At 46.4% G+C, this 19716-nt stretch overlaps 1 protein-coding gene across 6 annotated transcripts; it reads right to left on the bottom strand.

The window, feature by feature from the left end:
• Positions 1-95: 95 nt before the first annotated feature.
• LRRC43 (leucine rich repeat containing 43) lies at positions 96-18526 on the bottom strand. Of its 6 annotated transcripts, none has more exons than XR_012896021.2 (12): positions 18331-18526; positions 17339-17623; positions 15317-15427; positions 14976-15115; positions 13431-13669; positions 11762-11940; positions 10743-10866; positions 8187-8326; positions 7870-7989; positions 7111-7219; positions 5557-5644; positions 96-237 (listed from the first exon to the last, which is right to left on the bottom strand). XR_012896021.2 is itself a non-coding variant. In XM_075898651.2 (12 exons), exons 1-12 carry the CDS (start codon positions 18415-18417, stop codon positions 110-112), a joined length of 1833 nt encoding a protein of 610 aa, XP_075754766.2. In that variant the 5' UTR covers positions 18418-18524; the 3' UTR covers positions 96-109. The 6 variants fall into 6 exon arrangements, 5 of the variants coding, with proteins under 5 accessions (XP_075754766.2, XP_075754768.2, XP_075754769.2 ...); XM_075898651.2 differs by having other exon boundaries at positions 7028-7219; positions 18331-18524; XM_075898653.2 differs by having other exon boundaries at positions 7028-7219; positions 17339-17618; positions 18331-18456.
• Positions 18527-19716: the final 1190 nt, after the last annotated feature.

Here is a 19716-nt window from a genome sequence, read left to right as displayed (position 1 = left end):
TCCAAGGCCAGTCTCAGCAACCAGCATTCTTCCCACAATTCATCAACTGTTTTTTTGCTGCACATATATTATATGAACCTGTGTCATCAAGCAAATGGTTCTCATATCTTTATTGGTACTGGGCATCGGATGTGGCTGTCCACTGAATCAGCTGAACTTGGAATTCTACTGTCAGAGGCACAGGCTGGATTTCTTGGAATTCCTTCACTTCAGGAGATTCTTTGTTTTTGCCTTTTCCTGAGGAAAAAAGTGAGTCATTGTCCTTATAAAGGAAACAGCCCTAAACTGCTCCAATTTTCTGCATATGCTGCATGCGTTCCTGAAGTTTTTGCATTCATTCCAGTTTGTTAATACAGATTAATCGAAACATAAAATGTGCTTGATAAGAATCCAGCAGTATTAGCTTATATGTTAAGTTGTTCAGTCCAGCTGGATACAGTTTTGCTTTGTTGTTTGAAAATTACTCAATATCCATCAATCACAGAAGAGAGAAATAGAAACAGAATTTCCAAAGCCCATGGAGTTCAGAGGTAAAATTTAACCTATGTGCCTCAGGCTGAGAATATAGCTTTCATTGTCTGGGCCAATCATTCATTGTGGAAAAGACTTTGCTCTTTCCCATGTAGATGAGGGATCCTGACTTCTACAATAGTTTTTGCTATTTGTTAGTATTTGTTGAACAGATGATGGACACTAATATCAGACTGGGCTGTTAGTAAATTGTTCACCGTGGCTACTCCTGCACTGTGGCTGTCATTCACTGCTAGTGTAGATAGCTCCAAGAGTGGTAGCAGTGGAAACTGTAGTATAGACAGAGCTTAGATATCTTCTATCTATGGGATCTATACTTTCTATTCTATGGTGAATTACATCTAACTGGGTTTGATTAGTACTGTGTTTGCGAGTGTAGCTAACAACTTAACTCTTCATTAAGTGACTGCTTCCTGAATGGCTGACATTTTTTAAACTGGAGAATAGCAAATGGTGAACAACCCACTTTCCAGCATGATGATTTGGGATACAATTCACAACATGCACATGTTTTCATGAATCCTTGGCAGTTGTCTTCCCAGCCAGGAAAAACAACAACACAGCTAATCCTACCTTACCTTATTCCACTAGCTCTTCTGAGCTCATACAATTCAAGATCTGCCTTGTGGAAATACAACCATCTCTTTGTGTATGAACCTTCAGCAACAAGCAATGGAAACCTTCAACCTACTAGGGGCAGGCTGCTGGTATTTATCTATCTAGGCACAAATTGAGCAAGGAACTTAAGTATGTGCCTAACTTTAGGCACACATACAATCCCAATAGGGTGACTAGATCTACTCATGATCTTAAAATTAGGAATTTGTTACAAATGCCCTGAGGCAAGGTGGACTAGTGCTGTGATCAGGGCCTGCTTCCCTATATGGCAGAGGTGGGCAATCATTTTTGCAGGGGGCCACTTAATGAATTTTGCTGTGGTTACGGGGTGGGGTTGGGGACTAGCCTCCTCTCATGTTGTCTGAGGCCGGAGGCTTTGAATTAAAAACACAGTAAAGGGCTCCTGTCCCTGCTGCTATTGCCTTGCCTGGCAGCCACCCGGTTACTGCAGCTATTTAAAGGCCTTGAGTCTCTGGCTCCTTCTAGGATAGCGCCATGTACGTGAGCTATTTAAATATGATCCTCTTGCCTGAGCCACTGCCTGGAAATTTGGTGGCACGGGCAGTAGGATATAAATAGAAAGCAGCCAGATGTAGTCCAGTGGCTGGATCAAAGTGTTAGGCGGGCCGGATCAGGCCCCCGGACCACATCTTGCCCAGCCTTGCTTTATGATGAGTGGACTGCTAGGGAGGTGACCCAGGACAGCCAGCTTCCAGAAGCATGAGCCTTCCAGGAATGTTTAACACTCGTTTCAGATGTGTATCTCATTCAATGGGATGAATGTCACAGCTGGTTCAAGAAACCATCTTTTCACACAACTCTCTCTCAGGCAGGCCAAGCTACTGGTCAAAGAGCACCTTGAGGCACTGTCTTCTAACATATCACAGCAAGGGACACTCAAGAGCATTGGGGAACCAGAAAGACACCCTGAGGTGACAAGAGACTACTCCTCCTGCAGAAATATTGAAAAGCAAGAGTCTCACTTTGTCTTCTTATTTTCAGATGGGGGCATGTCTGAGAAACTGAGGCACAGAGGGATTAAGTGACTTTCCTCAGGTGACACAGTCAGCAGTAGAGCTGGACAAAATTCCAAGGCTACATCTACACTGAAGGCTTCTTGTGCGAGAACAACTGTTCTTGTGCAAAAGCTTGCGGAGCATCTACACTGTACATGTGTTCTTGCGTAAGTAAATTTACAGTAAAGTGTCGGAACAGAGGGCTCCTTGTGCAAGAATTATTCCTCTCCCCACAAGGAATAAGCCTTCTTGCACAAGAGCTCTTATGGCTAAAATGGCCTATGGCTAAAATGGCCGTGAGGGCTTTGTTGCACAAGAGAAAGTCCACACTGCCATGGACGTTCTTGTGCAAAAGCACATCTCTTGTGCAAAAGCACAGGGTAGTATGGATGCGCTCTTGCACAAGACCTTTTACACAAGAACTCTTGCACAAAACAGTTCTTGTGCAATAAGCCTGCAGTGTAGACCTAGCTCAAGAGTATTGATGACCAATCTCTTACTCCAAAAAATAGTGCAGTCCAGTGAATAGGCGAGACAGAGCTGCAATTTAGGTCAGTGGTTCCCAACTGCGGACCAGAGACAGGCCATGAACCCGTCTGATGGGCTGCAGTGGCTTGCCAGGCCACACCCCCAGCTTTTATTTAATTCTGCCCCCTGGGGTTCCCAGGGAATTCCCTTCCTGTGCACTTCCTTCCTCAGGGTGAGTGAGGCAGCTAGAAGCTGGGTGTGCTGCGGCTGGAGCCGGGACCATGGTGAGGCTGTCCCTACTGGGCTGAGCACCACATATAGAGTGGCTGCCCCAGCTGGCAAGGCCAAGCATCTCATCCAGAGCAGCTGTTCCTGTGACTCCGTTCTCCTCCCTCCCTGCTCAGCGGAAGCCTCACCTTGGCCTCCAGCGGCTCCCAGCTAGCAGGTACACACATTATGCATTATTAAGTGCATAAGAAAATATAAATGTGCTGAATGTGTCAGCCCTGTCAGACCTGTTACTACTGCCTCTTTAATTCTGGTGCAATTAAGGCAAAAGTTTTAGAGTGGAGTATACTCTTTAACAAGTATTAGCAACTATTTTATTGCTTTTTAAAAATATGTGTGTGCACTTTTTTCAAATTATTGTTAGCCATCATGTCCTTTGATTTGCTTGATATACCATGGGCTAAAATTACCATAATGAATATTCAAATATTCCAGTGCCAACAGTTTTTGAATGAGTTTGCCAGTCTGTGGTATAAGAAAGGTTGGTAACCACTGAATTAAGGGACTTGGATTCTATTCCTGGCTCTGCCATGGGCTCATTATGTGAGTGTGATCAAGCCACTTCCACTCTCTGGGCCCTGATACGTATTACCTTTGCTAAGTGTGTTGAGATCTGCAGATGAAAAAATACTATGAAATGGCTAAGTGCTAGTATATGCAATGTTGGGGTCGGCAACCTTTGGTTCGTAAGCCAAACATGACTCACTAGGGAGCCCCAACTCAGCCCCCCCCTTGCTTCCCCTGCAGTAGGGAGCCAGCGCTGGTGCTACAACCTTACAGCCCTCTGCAAAGATGGTTCCATCTTTCAAGAACTGGCTTCCTGAGGATGAGGAGTGCAGGAGGAGAAAGCCCCAAGCCTCCTGGCAGATGCAGCACTCAGGGAACAAGCAGAGCTAAACATGGCTTGGCATGACAGCGTTTTCCTTCCTCTCAGTGTGGAAACTCGGAACCAGTTGTGGCTCCATGAGCAGTGCTAATTTGTTCCACCGCAACACACTTTCTGCAGACGTCCCTTGCAAACCTTTCTCAGAGGCTTCCGGGGAATGGGAGCAGCAGGAAGCATTTTACATTGTACCTGCTCTGCCATGTGAAAACAAGTGCCTCCCCAGCTCCTCATGCCCACACCTCGCCTTACTCATCCCCCCAGCCAGACAGCCTGCCCTTGGCCAAAAAATCCTCTGCCCCTTGGCCAGACATCCCTTGGCCAGGTACTCTTGGCCCCCTGGCCAGGCAGTCAGCCACCAGCCTGCTTCTGCCCGCTGGCCACGCAGCCTGCCCCATGGGCAGACCTCGTACCCTCATCCCCTCCTACACTCCAGCTCCCGCCCTGACCTGTACTCTCATCCCTATACCATTCACTGGCAGCCCTGTCCTGCACACTCTGCACTGGGGGCCCCCAAAAATCCACTATCCCTGGAAGCCCAGAAGAGTAAATTTGGCCTGAGGCCTTAAACCTCAGTCTTCCCTGTTCCTCCCGACACTATAGGGACTGGAGCACCACGCGAGTGAGGTATTTCGGTTGGGGGTCATATGAGTGAGGGTTGGGAGTTTTTTGAGGGTTTTTTATTTTGCTTCCCACTTGTGTGGTCCCTGACTGATTTTTCTGTGGGTTAGTGGCCCCCGACCCAAAAAAGGTTTCCCACCACTGTCATAAATAAAGACAATTTTGAAACCTTTTGTGTTGAACATACTTTACTGTATTTAAAAATGAAACTTGGCTAAGAAGCCCCCAATTGGGGCCCAGTCCCTATCTAGCTTCAGCATCATAACACTCCTGCACCCTCACACACACCAATCCTGAGTCCATCATACACTCGAATCCCCTGATCCGAGCCCCTCACACCCCTGCATTCCCAAACTCATGCACCCCCATATCCACAGTCGCTTGCCATAGCACTCCTGAACCCCCACACATCCCAACCTTATGCCTTGAATCCACCGTACACCCCAATCTCCTGCCCTGAGCCTCTCATGCACCCCAACTCCTGCACCTCAAGTCATCAGCCTCCTGCCATTAGATTGACAGAAGACAGCTTGAATGAGTGCATGAAGCTGGATTTGACCAGTTGTGATGGAAACTTCAAAGAAATGTGCGAAAAGATGCAGCTGCAGAAATCTCATTAAATAAAGTCTGTGAGTATGTTTCATTTATGTTATTATTAATCATCATGTCAATTATCAATATTATTAAGTTGTATATTTTTAGTCATGCATATGGGCATTCTTATACGGCTTTTTTCTGACCACCTGTTCTGAATTTTGATATAGTTTAGCTCTTTGGTTTGAAAAGGTTGCCGACCCTTGTGCTATGTTATTACCAGACAGAACACCCCTATCGGACAAGATAACACAAGCCAGGCCCTGAACACACATACATCTTGTACGCACCAGCTGAACAAAGCATGTGTCTAACTTTAAGCACACATATATTCCCAGTGAGGTGAATAGACCTATTCATGAGCTTAAAATTAGGAATGTGTTTAAATTCCTTGCTGAATTAGTGCTATTCAGATGCTTGCGTGCAACCTATAGCTGGATGGATGGAGGATGCTGGCACTGCCTTCCTCATTGAATTTCAATGAGGCAGCCCCTTCCTGAAGGCTGACAGCTTAGACAACTCTACCTCTTTCATTACCTTTGGCAGCCACTGTGGTTTTCTGGTTTGTAGGACTTTCTCCCTCTGTTTTGGTTTTTTTGTTCTTGTCTTTGCTCTTCTTACTGTCCTAGGGAAAAGAAGTGGGGAAGGCTTCTCAGCAGCTTGCACAAGGCAAAGTTTAGCCCTGAAGTCACAATGTCCCCACTGGGGCATCATAACTATTTCACACTGCTGGGTTATGTCACAAGCAGAGGATTAGGATTTAAATGTCACTAATCAGCAGAAGAGCTCAGCAAAGAGCCCTGTACTCAGAAACAAGAGAGAGAATGTCAGAAAACAGGAAATGTCAGAGCCACTCTACAAAGGGAATATTTTGTAGCTCAGCAGCTCTTTAGGATTTATATCCTACTTAGGAGCATAGGCACCAGCTTCCTCCAGGCTCAGGGTGTGCTCAAATCCTTGCTCTGTCCTAGGTCCCAACCCCACTTGATTCCTTCTTCCAAGCCCCTGCCTGCGTCTTTCTGCCCCTTTTCCGTCCCATGCTCTTTCCTCACTCCACCCCACCTCTTTCTGCTTCCTCCCCCGACCATGCCCCATCCCTGCTCCTCCCCCTTCCTTCCAGAGCCTTCTGTATGCTGTAAAACAGCTGATTGCAGTGGATATTAGGCACCCTGGGAGGGGGAGGAGTTAATTTGAGGGGTTGCTAGCAGGTGGGAAACACAAGGGAGGGAGAATCTGGCACTAATATTTTTTTCTGTGGGTGCTCCCGCCCCAGAACATCCACAGAGTCTAATCTTATGCCTCAGACCAATGCAAGAAAGGATGTGAGTAAATGATTTCAGTGTATGGAAAGGAGATGAAACAGATCAGTTCTTCTTTGCCATAAGACCATATTAATAATACCACCACCAAGATTTTATGCAGCACATTTCATTGGTAAAATTGTCCCATGTGGAGTATAAGGGCTTTTCCCCATTCTTCTGAAGCATCGGGCATGGGTCAGTGCTCCAGAGAGCTATAGGCTTCATGGACCACTGGCCATATTGGGCTGGCACAAGCATATGGACCAGCTTGGCTTTATGTTGACAAGATCATTCAGAGAGCCTGTGTGTAGTATAATCTCATCTCCAGTATAAAAATTATTCGTCTTTCCAAGGGCCCGAGCGCCTGCTGCCCTTCCTTATGGAACTGACTTTGCAATAAGGAGAAGCTTCCCATGCAACAGCCTTCTGAGCCCAGCTGAGATTCTGTGTTCTGTGCCCAGTGGCAAGGTTCTACTTCTGCTCCCTCTCCGGGTCTCTCCCTCAACTCAGGCCAAGATTTGCTCCCCGTGAAACACATCCAGTCTTATGGAGTGTCCCACAAGACAGGGCCAATGCACAGACTCACACATGCAGTGTGCTCCTGTGGGCAGCAACGGAAAGCATTCATCCCTTGCAAGGGTAGTGTCTTTTCCTTTGCCTTATTAGCTGGGTGTAGGAGTCGCCACTAATGCTAAAGTGGCTGGTACCTTCTCCTTAGGAGATGATGGCTGAGTTGTTTCCTCAGTGATGAGAATCCCAAAGTCACACACCACGGCTACAAGCTGGTCACCTGTTAAGAGGCTCTCAAGGTTCACATTCCCAGATCCCAGGCTTCTCAAGAAAGGCGGGTCACTGCGCAGTTCGATGGGGCTTTCCTTTTTCTTTTTTTGCTTGTCTCCCTGCACAACATGGATTGGAGCACGTCCAAGCATCACACATCTTAAGATCATGGTCCATTCATCAGACATCAGACTATCTTGATGACACAGCCAGATGGGAACCCAGTCCAGGCTAAGACGTGTCACTATAACCACTCCCACCTGCCTCCAGAATGAAGATTGAGAAAAATGGCTGCATCAAATATCTCTATCTGAGTCTAGGGGGCTTGATACCCAGACAAGAACTTTAGGAGTAAGTGGGAGGCTTCTCATAGAAACTAAAGCCCTGATTATTACTTGGCACAGATCAGGCAAGAGACCAAGTGCTTAGGGTTTGGGGGAACAAACTGAACTGAACAAAGCCCCTTGGGAATAGAGAAATAAACATTGTTCTGTTACAGCTCACGTAGATATTTTTCCATTTGATTCTTTTAATGAAGCCTCTCTGCAACCGTCTGCATCATATGAAGTAGCTGCAGATGCCCCCCTGCATCTCTGACAAGGGTCGGTGTAGGTGTAGCTTGTCACTGGCATGCTGAACAGACTCGCCGGTTAATTAAAAGCGAACTGTGCCCGTAAGCCACACTGCCTTAATCTTTGTGTGGGTTTACTTAGCCCCTTTAATCAGTCTTCACAATAATAACATCCTCCCTGCCCATCTTTATTATTACCTTGCCACCATCCTTTGGCTTCCCCTTCTCAGCCTTTCCCTTATCTGCCTTCCCCTTCTCTGCTTTCCCCTTCTTTCCTGCATCTTCAGTCTGAGCTGCAGCCACAGGCCAGGAAAGCACCTAGCAAGACAGAACAGTCTGGTTCTTCCGCTGCAGTGTTTGGGCAGCAAACAGCAGATGGGCTCTCAGTTTGTTACATTGGAATTAAAGAGATGCAAATGCAAGGGCATGTTGGCATTATTGTCAGGCTTTTGGAAACCTCGTTTCCCTCCCAGCCAAACTGTGTCCCTCTTCCCCCGAGCGTGCCAAACATTTACCTTTTCCTCTACAACAGTGATGGTGGTCCCAGCCATCAGGAAGGCTTTCAGTTCCACTAAATCCCCAGTGATGTGTTCTTTCCTGTGATTACAATCCATGGTCTCCGCCCAGGATTTCCGAATGGTGAGATGCTTGTTCGCTAAATGAGAAAACACAAAAGGAGCAGTGAGGACCACCTTGTCTTTCCCTGGCATCTCAGCTGTGCCTGCAGAGGGCAGTATTACCTCACCCCCAGACTTCTCTGCTCTGGAACCATCAGTAGGAGGGAGTGGAGTTTCCATTATTCATTCAATCCATGGATGTCCAGCTCGGCCTGCCAGCATGAATCCCAATTGTGGATGTTTTTGTTAGTGATGTGGACTCTGGCCAGACTTTGAGACCCACCAAACTAGCATGCTTGCTCTGGTGAGATCCCACCACAGGACCAGCTGGCTACAGCCATTAAGTACAGCTCCATTACAGCCAGTAGACAGTAGTCTTACGCTAGGGCTGAATTTGGCCCACTGTTTTAAGTCCAGTCTGGCTACAACAAACAAACTCACCCTTTGGGGCAATTTCAGGAGAATACAATTTATAAATAAACAGAGCATCCCATGCAATACTGTCTGAGATGCAAAAGAGCTGAGTTCAGGAGACAAGAGAAATCCTGTAACCAGGCAAAGATGAGGAGTCTCTGGTGAGATGCACTTCTGGGTACTCAGCTAGTTGCCTCAAGTCACTTTCAAGCTACTGAAGCAGTTGTGGTAGTAACATGTGAGCGAGTGAGTGTGTCAGAAGCCAGGCAGGGACAAAAGCATTTTAAGGGGAAGAGTTATTGTCAAGTTCTCACTTAAACCACAGTACTACCCCTGTACACAATCTTAAAATAACCCTGTTTGCCCCCCAATAATGGCTGGACTCAGTTCAAAACTACCGACTTGCTACAATATTTAAAGGACTCCTCATGCTTTTTTCCAGCCTATATCAAGAATCTTCTCCCTCTCTCCTTTACCTCATTCATCTTGCATTAGCCTCCCCTTCTGGCTTTTCACAGGATGATTCCTCTTCTGCAGCTCCTGCCACCTGTGAGAGCCCCCTTGACTCTCTGCTTCAAGGACTCTCTGTCTCCTAGGACATCTCAGCTCTTATCTCCCTTACCTTTGCCTCTTAGTTTCACTTAGTAAACCTTTAATAGTGTTTACTTTAACTTTGTGACTTTGAATCCAATAAATCACTCCCTGCAAAGAACACTCACTGACTTCAGTAGGAGCTGCATGCACAAAACAGATCCAGGATTGGACCCTGCATTTATTCTGTAACACACAGTCTGTATGATGTTATACAAAACAAGGGCTTGATTTTGCAAACTTCTGCTCCAAGGTATGGCACTAGCTCTTATGACTAATCCCTTTAACTACTTGCAGCAGCCCACATTCCCTCCTTGCAGATTTGAGTCCTGTATCCTTTTAAGTACTGAAACAACACTGTAGAAATAAGGCACTGACAACTGAATACATATGTTGATATTTTGTCATTCAAGTACATCAGCTTCAATTCTTTTGTAAATTCCTGAAATTCTGGTTAGATCAGTATGGGTGTGTCTACACATCAAAGTTATTTCAGAATAACGGCCGTTATTCCGAAATAACTACACAAGTGTCTAACCATTTTGAAATAACGGACAGTTTATTCCGACATCTGTAAACCTCATTCTATGAAGATTAACACTAATAGATAGTGTAGATGCTCCACTTCTGCTATTTCAAAATAGCCCCTCACCAGGGCCATTCTGTTATTCCACCTGGGGCTCTAAAACAAGATAGCATGTCTTCATTAGGGAAGCCTGCCTCGGATTAATTTTGAGGCTTCCCTGTAGTGTAGATGTGCTATTTCGAAATAAGCCATTTTGGAATAACTATTCCAGAATAGCTTATTCTGAAATAACTGTGCAGTGTAGACAGAGCCTAAATGGCCTTTTTTATTTGGGTAGTTTTATTTCACACTGGGCTTCTGGGGTTTTGTACAATCACAGAGTAAAGCTGTGATCTATGATTTTTAATACTGTAATTATCACACCAAATGAAATTACATATTTGAGGCAATCACTTGCAAAGTATAAGCCCCAGAACCTGATTTGTATTCACTGTACTTATCTGGAGAGCAGTATCCATCCTAGACCAAAAGTCTTGCTGGAGAACAATTATTAAGTGGCATGGTCTTGATAATGGATCAAGCTATTACCTACAAAGCCCTGGCTGGGTTGATTTAGTTGGGATTGGTCCTGCCTTGGGCAGGAGGCTGCATTTGATGACTTCCTGAGATCTCTTCCACCTCTATGATTCTACATTACCAGAGACATTACCAGATGATATTTCTCATCTGAAGAAGTCGGTTATGCCCATGAAACTCATTATATTATTTTTTTGTTAGTCTCTAAGGTGCTGCAGGACCATTCATTACAAGAGACCTGTTGATGGCAACTTATTTCAATGCAGCATTTGATGACATTCCAAGGAGACTGATAAACAAACACACCAAATTCAGGTTAAAGAAATAAGTTCTCAATTCTGTGGTACCCCTGTTTGCCGGAGGCTCTGTTTTAAGCGGAGAAGACACATCTGGTAATGCCGATCCTCCTTGGTCATCATTCTCTGGTGGACTCCCAGGACTTGGTATTGCCACCGTTTGATTCTGATGGATCTGTAACAGAAAAGCTTCAAAGGCATCAGTAAAAGGGGCCAAATTTAGTACTATGCTGCACACAGAGACAGGTTGGATATACCCAAGCACTTCTGAAATGCCATTCTAAAGACTTTCCCCATCATAAGAAACATGGAAGCAACATCGGAAGCCATGGTCAACAGTGGTGACTCTGGTGATCACATCTACTGTAGTCAGTGAGTCTGCAAATTTAAGTACATAACCACATCCTTCTGTGCAGGATACTACTGTTCACTGCAAGAACAGAGTGCATGGAGGCAAGGACATACAGGACTGATCTCAGACAGAAGATAGTGACACATAAATATTGCCTTTGCAGCATATGTCTGTGCCCATATTGTGAGTTTTTTAAAATAATACAAATACATTTGAAAGTGTTGTTTGCCATTTGGCCTTTTAATCTCGAGAGTTCCCTCCTTATCTCCATAGCTATGAAACTAGCAATTTACTTTTAAAATGAAAGCGGAGATTCTGATGTATTCACATGGCTTCAGAGTTCAGAATTTTAAGAAAAACATCAAATATGAAATAATTCATGATAAAACTCTGAAGAGCTGGCAACACTGTCCTCCCTTAACTGGTCCCTGAAGCACCTACAGCTGTGCACATTCCCCAGGTGAAAGGGGAAGTTAGTTTCCAAGACCAACTTAGTCCTTTGCTGCAACCTCCTGTAGGAAGCCAGTTGCAGGGACGTGTTTTTTGTAATGCTGATGGCCACTGAGAATACGACAAACTCACTTCATACTGGTGAACTAACAACTTTCAGTCACTAATAACCTGGGCTGTGAAACACCAAAAACCTGGAGGTGAAAGGCTTGTGATTCACCTTTACCAACCACCTGCTTGTTCCCTTTATTTAGACTTTAAAACAGACCTCAGCGCTGTTGGTGTCTTCGGCATTTTCCCTCTCCACAAACTCGTATGTCACATAGTAGCTGTAAGTGATCAATGGAAACTCTGGGCTGCTTTCCAGCTCCTCTGGTTTGATGGGGTTGGGGACACCTTTGATTTTCCCAACACTCACCACCAGTTGTGCTTTATTCACAATGAGATCTAAGAAGAAGACAATCCAGCCACCAAGTTACAATATACATTCTCTGGGATGGAATTTGAGATACTGTTGCAAAGTGAGTTAGGAAATGAAGGGGTCAGATATTTTAGTGGAGGGCTGTTTGGCAGGGGGGAATCCTCTGAGGTGTTATCTACACTGCGGTTGAGAGATGTGACTGCAGCAAGTGTAGACACATCTGATCTAGCAAGGTATAAACCAAGCCAACTTCAGCAAATACACTATTCCAGCAAGGAGCATCCAATGTGGTTCCTGATCCATTAATGCCAAGGCAACCACTGGCCACATGGGGTCACTCAAAAGCCATGCAAAGAGTTCCTTTTCCTCAGGTGATGGGCTTGCTGCCTTCACAGCTGTATTGTAGATTTCTAAGCCCTCATTCAGGAAAGCAAGTCCAGTTCTGTCCTGAACAGGAGCCTTAACGAGGGACTTTCTTCTGAAGAAACCTTCCAAACATCTGACTTGAAACACAATCAATGGGATTTAAGTACATACTTAATTATTTGCATGCTGAAAGTTAAATGTGTGTAAACACATTTTCTTGAATCAAGGCACCAGCATAGAACAGCAACCTTGATTGGCAATGGCCAGATCTAAAATCAAACACAAATCTGTGCAATACGGGCTTGCTCATGCTCAGCCCAGCGGATCTTATTTCCCTTGCAGGGAGACCATAATGCAGAACTGGAGACAGTGCCTTCCTTAGATGGCAAAAAAATGCTGTCACAAAGAGAGGGGAGTAGGATTATATCACAATTGGGCTAGAGAGCTGAAATCCAAGAACTGCAAATCTGAGTGTCTGATTAACAGATCAAGACCAAATTCTCTGTCTCTTCAGTTTTGAAGTTTATCACCATGAAACCTGGTATCAATGTAAGTTGTGCATGCACTATCCAGCTAGATTCTTGACCCAGGAATATAGAGAAATAACACGAATAATGAAGACTGCCTTGCTCTTGCATAGTGCCTTTCATCATCTGTAATTCTCAAAGCACTTTACACAGGAGGTCAACAAATATCATTCTCCCCATTTTACAAAAGGTAAACGGTTATACAAAGCCAAAAGAAGTAACTGGTTATACAAAGTTTTGTCAGCCATCTTTAATCTTGCCAAAATGTGAGAATTTAGGGACAGTTTATGTGATACATCAAGAGCCTTCATGTGTAATGGAATTAAAAAACAGAATGATCATGCTTAGCACTTACAAATATTTACAATTAGACATCAGTTAATTAATCCTCACAGCCCATCTACACGAGGTGGGTCTATGGGAACAACTATCCTCATTTACAGATGAGTACGTTAAGGCAGAGAGAAGGGGGAACTGATCACCATAAAACAGGAAGCCGTCAGTGGATCTAGAATTAGAACTGAGGACTCCTGACTCCCACACCCATGCTCAACCCACTACTCCAAACTGACTTTTTTTAAAAAGAGAGAGATTATGGAGATATTTACAAAATAAAGTCTCACCTGGCTTGCTAGATAGACCATGGAACTTATGCTTCTCATCGGGCGATATGTTCCTGTCATCCAGTATGCAGAGTTTGGGCAGGCTATCTATTACAAAACCTCGGTAGCCAGGCATGAGCACTAGCGGATTTCCCTGCAGCACAAGCATTCTGAGCTGCTGCAGAGTGTCCAGTTTAGCAACTATGCCCAACAGATCCGTAAAATTATTAAAACTTAGGTCAAGAGAGAGAAGATTTGGCCTAAAAAAGAACAGAACAGTATGAGGGTGTCTAACAAGTAACATTCAGGTCTGTATATTTGGCCCAGCCTGATATCTAAACAAAGATCTTCTTGAAATCCATGAGCCCTATGCGTTTTTCTTGGGCCACTGTATGGCAACAATTTGCAACTAAGATGGATTCACACTGAGAACCCACAAGCAATGTTCCCTCTAAACTTTTCCATCCATGTGCAGAATAAATTGTTTTTACATGCACCAAGATGTGCCAATGAGCACCACCAGTAGAAACCAAAACCTAGCAATTGGTGCTCTGCTAATCCATTGGACAGCACTGGAATCTCTCCTAAGTGGCCACACAATCACCCATCTTACAAGGGACTATGCCCATAAGTTAATATTCTTGATATGCTACTGACAAAATCCTGAACTGGAACAGTCATCATCACCATGCTACTGAAATACAGAACAATTAGCAAGCATACAGTATCCTTCCCTAGCTCTGGGTGTAAGCCATAGGCCCTTATTCAGGCAAGATTTATTAAAGACTTCAGGATGCATCCCTTGGAAAATGCAGATTGAACCAGGAACATAGGAGGAATGGCCATAGAATCAGAGCCATGCTCCACCAGTCCCATATCCTGTCTCTGACAGTGGCCAGAATCAACTTCTTCAGAGGAAAATACATAATTAGTGGATAATTACAAATAACCCACACAGGAGGGAGGCTGGTTCCTAACTTGTCTGTTTGTGCATAGCTTAAGCCCTGAAATATTTCATCTCTAAGCAGCAGTGTAGGTAACTTAAAAATTTCTTATAGGCACTGTCTTATTGCAACCCAGGTCCCTGCCAGCTCTTTAAATAGGTCCCTGCTGACTTTTGCTGCAGCTCAGCCAGCTCTTGCCAGAGCTGCACACCAGGGCACACCACTTACTTTCACCTCTGTCTCTCAGATAATTCAGTGCACTCCTCTGGATCAGAAAGGGCTCTGAGCCAGATTAAAACCAGGCTATTTATCCAAAAGTCCTTTCTTCATCTGTTGGGCCCTGGAGAATCCACTTTGAACTAGCATATGTAGCTTCTCAGGGTGGGGACAGCTTTACATAGTTGACAATAGAGGAAGTACATTACTGGAGAAGGGACAGATAATTCCATGATAACATGCACAAACCTGTGGCTTTAATGTAACGGGCCCCAAAAAGCCTACTGCAATAAGGTTTTACTTGAATAAAGTTTAGTTTAGGTCCACCAGGTTTATAAAGGATATTATGAGATTATGACAGCATTAGGCTGTTATGCTATGGTCCTTCTTTAAGGCTGGTAGTTACCAGAAGTCTGCAGTGAGATATTTATCTTCTGAGGAGCCCAGCAGCCTGTTGTAGCCCAGCCCCAAATGCTGGAGCTTTGGAGGTGGGTGAGAACATAGATCCTGCAAACCGACAATCTCATTGCCACAGAGCTCTAAGACCTGCAAGGGAAAGAAGGAGCAGGATTGTTGGGGGAAGGGAAATAACATTCTATAGGGTGATAATTTTCTTTATCTATGTATTGCTTCTGCTGTAGCCCACTAAGGTTCATTCAATCTGTCCTAAGGCAAAAGAGATAGTCATCTTGACACACCTTCCCTGTCTCATCCCCCAAAAAAAGGGTCAGGTTCCTGCTTATTTACCTTCAGTGTTCGAGGAAGATGGGCGGAGTTTATTTTGCTGATTTGATTGGCACTGAGTACGAGTTCTTCCAGGTTATGAAACTTCAACAAATGTTCATCAACTTCATTTACCTGGAAAGAGATTAATATCCACCTTCAGTCAGCTGTCTGTAAGTCCACATGTGTCTTAGCATGGCACTAAGGGTACGTCTAAACTACATGCCTCCGTCGACGGAGGCATGTAGATTAGCCAGATCGGCAGAGGGAAATGAAGCCGTGATTAAAATAATCGCGGCTTCATTTAAATTTAAATGGCTGCCCCGCTCTGCCAATCAGCTGTTTGTCTGCAGATCGGGGCAGTCTGGACGCGCCGCGCCGACAAAGAAGCCTTTCTTGATCGGCACAGGTATGCCTCGTGAAACCAGGTTTACCTGTGCCGATCAAGAAAGGCTTCTTTGTCGGCGCAGCACGACCACACTCCCCCGATCTGCCGACAAACAGCTGATCGGCAGAGCGGGGCAGCCATTTAAATTTAAATGAAGCCGCGATTATTTTAATCACGGCTTCATTTCCCTTTGCCGATCTGGCTAATCTACATGCCTCCGTCGACGGAGGCATGTAGTCTAGACACACTCTAAAGCACATTAACGTCTGAGTCTGCAGACCGCACAAAGGCAAAACTCCCATTGGTTACTAGAGGAGATTTTGATCTGATTTCCAGGTTGCTTGATTATAGTCTCTAAGTCCCTAAGTACATTTGTTTTACCTGAATAAAAGTTGGAAGATCACACCCATATTTTGTACCACCTGTACCATATTTTCACATCCATATTTTGATTTTGAAAGGCACTAGTCACCTGCAGCTCCCTTTATTTTCATTGGAGACTTTGGGTGCTCAGGCCCTAGAGCTCCTAAAATAATTCTCAGAGGTATATAAGGTGGCAGGAGAGGGAGCAAGAGATATGTGACTGAGGAAAAAGAGCAAATGGTTCCGATGAAAGCTGGAATGAGGTGGAGAGTGAATGAGGTAAAAGGATACCTAGAGGTGTTTCTTCCCTGTGGAACAGGCAGCCATACAACCAAAGTTCAGGGGGCTCAGTATGGACAGAATGTAGCCAGTATCTATAGCTGGAGAGGGCACTTTCATTCCACAGAGTTTAATTGAGAATCTGACCAGGAGACAGATCCTGCCTCTCAGTCCCTTCTGCCAAGTGCTAGTGAGTATTTAGACAACATGTCTAACACCACTTAAGCCTTGTTTCAGAAAAGTCTGTAAGCACGTGTTTAAACCCATTCATTTTCAGGGCAGCATTTAAACATGTGCTTAAAATTCCTAGTGAATTCAATGGGATACAAGTGCATGCTTACAGTTAAGAGTGTTCTTAAATGCTATTCTGAAAAGAGGTGCTTTTTTCAGGTCCACCATTACAGCCTTGACTTTCTTAAAAGATAAATAAATAGGATGGGAAAACAATCACCACCACTGTTGAGATGGATTAGCTAACCTCACTGGGAAATGTTTGAAAACTATAAGAAAGTTACAGATAACTTTATTTCTGGAAAACTCTTGTGAGATGTAATTTTTACACCATGCCCATCGCAAAAAGATTACTATCTTCTAAAAATCAAAACTGAACAGGAATATTATAGGAGCATGTCATTAGAGCACAAATCTGTGAAAACCGGATGTAATCCTCAATACTCACACCAGGCAGAGAACGCAACCGAACAAAACTGTAAATACTGTATGGTGGAAATCACTTCAAGCCAAGGGATGTGCCACTCCCCCTAGCTCCAGCACCTTTAGCATCATTTGAACATTAACCATTAAATCCTTACAGCTCTCCCGTGAGACAGGAACATAATAGCATCTAATTTATATATGGGGATCTGATGTAGAAAAGGCTACATGACTTGGCCAAGAGCACAGAGGGTGGCAGTGTCCACGCTAAGATTACAACAAAGCAGTTCTTGGCTCCCAATCTTGCACTCAGCCTTTCTCTACATTTTAACAACAGTGAAGAGCTCCATTATTGAACTCACTCCTCTATCCACTATCCTTAAGGACCTGTAGAACAAAAAGATGAAGTTGTCCCGGATGAGCTGCGGTGATTGTACTGCCAGCTCCCTCAGGTGCTGGTCCTCCGGGCTGCAGTCAGGTGGCAGAGCCCAGGGGGAGTCTTGGCTGCTCACAAATTCCATTAAGGTCTGCGGGCTCTCTTCATTGGGAGTTTCAATTTCCTGGTGCTGGGCTGTGCCTGCCTCTTCCTCTCTCTGGACTGCATTTCCTCCAGGTTTCCTTTTCCTTAATTTGAAACGGGACCTGTTCTACATAGGGATTGGTGGAGGGAAGAATGCACATACAGAGGAATGTCTCAGCAGACTGAGAATGTCTGGACCTCTGGGCCTGGCAGGCCCTGACTTTTGGGGATAAAAGGGCTGGCCTTTTTAAAAAAGCGAATTGAAATCATCTGAGGTGTCTCAAGTCCATTCCCAGCCTCTATAGCCTCATAGGCCTCCAAGTGCCATAGGGCTGATCCTGGCTCCTTGGGCATATAGCCTGCAGGATATTTGGCCCTAAGGGTCCTTTGCAGCACCCCATAGTTCTTTGCACGGTTGGGTCCCAGCACCACAGGGCCCTGGGCAGGTGAGAGCCTTTGACACAGGTAACATGCTGGCCTGGCTTTGTGGCAGCCGGAGAGGATGCTGCGGCTACTTAGACTGCCCGCTCCTCAGTGCAGGGGCTCTGCAAGCCAAGCCGCAAAGCCACTCGCGGGCTGTGGCCCCTTGTGCAAGCCCCAGCGGCATCCCCATGTCCTGGGCAGGAGCTCCCGGCCTCACTGCCCCCCACTGGCGCCTCAGCAAACGAGAGTGGGGCGCTGCCAACTCCCCCCCCCCCCAACCTTCCTGCGGACCCCGCTGGAGCCCCGGGTGTGTGGGGGGGAGAGACCGTGACCCCGGGCTGGGGTGCGGGCGAGCCCAGGCCTCCCGCTGCCGCTGGCCGGGCCCAGGGGGCCCCCGGCAACAGCCCTCACCCAGCTGCCGACGCCGCAGGGGAATTCCCCCAGGCACAGCCGGCGGAGATGCTCCCGGAAGGCGGCGGAAGCGCTGAGGCCGCCCATGGCGGGAACCCCGCAGCCCCCGCGCTCGGCGCCACGCGTGCCCGGCAGGGGCCTGTGGCAGCCCCGCGTCCCCGGTTGCTGGGAGATTGGCCTGGTTGCCAGGTAACAGCGGCGGCGCGCGTTCGCCCCGCCCCGCAGCTCTTGGGAGGGGGGGGGCTCGCGAGCGCCCCCCTCCCCAGGCAGTTGCGGGCGGGGGGGAGGGGGCGATGCCCCGCCACGTGCCTGGCAACTCGAGCAGGCTCGAGGGCACGTGGCAGCCAGCGCACACGTGTAGGCATATGGGAGGGGGCGGAGGATAATTTTGTACCGTGGGGATGCTGAGAACCGTTGAATCAAACTGTAACTGCTGTATCTGATGGAAGCCTCTTGAAGGCAGGGGATGCTACAGCACCCCCTCCCCCAGTTTCAACACCACCTCTGATTGCCACCCAAAGGTATCTGCACAGATGTCATCTCTGCATATACTGTACTGCCACAACACAGCTATACCCAGAGTGTCACTGGACACATCTGCAAAACAGCTGTGCGCTCAAACAGCCTTCATAGGGGCCCTGTTCACTTATACATACCAGTGCTGGCTCAGCTGTTAAATTCGCCACATGAAGTGAATGGTTTTACTCTTATGGCCAAGGGAATTGCTTATTGCAGTGTGTATCTGAGGGTATGTCTACACTACAAAGTTAGTTCGAACTAACTTTCATAGGCGCTACACCAGCGCTCCGTTAGTTCGAACTTAATTCGAACTAACGGAGCGCTTAGTTCGAACAAGGAAAACCTCATTTTACGAGGATTAAGCCTACTTCGAACTAGCTAGTTCAAATTAAGGGCTGTGTAGACCCTTAATTCGAACTAGTGGGAGGCTAGCCCTTCCCAGCTTGCCCTGGTGGCCACTCTGGCCAACACCAGGCAAACTTGTCTGCCCCCCTCCCAGCCCTGGAGCCCTTAAAGGGCCACGGGCTGGCTACACAGTTTGTGCCAGTTGCAAGGCTGCCAGCACCCGTGCCAGCACACCCTGCACCTGACACACATGAGCCAGCCACCCGAGGACACCCAGCCCTCCCCCTCTTCCTGGGACCAGCCTGGCAGCTCCCAGGACCCTGCCCGGGGCCGCAAGAGGCGGGCGCCCACGTGGTCTAGTGCGGAGATCGTGGACCTCATCGAGGTTTGGGGGGAAGCCTCCAATGTCCACGATCTCTGCACTAGCCACAGGAACGTGGCAGTCTATGGCCGCATGGCTGCCAGCCTGGCCGCCAGGGGCCACCAGCGCAGCCAGGAGCAGGTGCGCTGCAAAATCAAAGA

The sequence above is a fragment of the Pelodiscus sinensis genome, chromosome Z (assembly GCF_052426305.1).
Source record: "Pelodiscus sinensis isolate ZL-2025 chromosome Z, ASM5242630v1, whole genome shotgun sequence".
In the NCBI taxonomy this organism is placed as follows: Eukaryota; Metazoa; Chordata; order Testudines; family Trionychidae; genus Pelodiscus; species Pelodiscus sinensis.
This window is presented reverse-complemented; position numbering and strand designations above follow the sequence as displayed.

What these genes read in the sequence shown, in the direction of transcription:
- LRRC43 (XM_075898651.2), bottom strand. Translation starts at nt 18,417, where the DNA reads ATGGGCGGCCTCAGCGCTTCCGCCGCCTTCCGGGAGCATCTCCGCCGG. An exon ending in ATCTTCCTCGAACACTGAAG is followed by an intron (nt 15,116 to 15,316) that starts GTAAATAAGCAG and finishes TTTCCCTTGCAG; the next exon opens with GTCTTAGAGCTCTGTGGCAA. An exon ending in AGAGCCTCCGGCAAACAGGG is followed by an intron (nt 8,327 to 10,742) that starts GTACCACAGAAT and finishes TTTCTCATTTAG; the next exon opens with CGAACAAGCATCTCACCATT.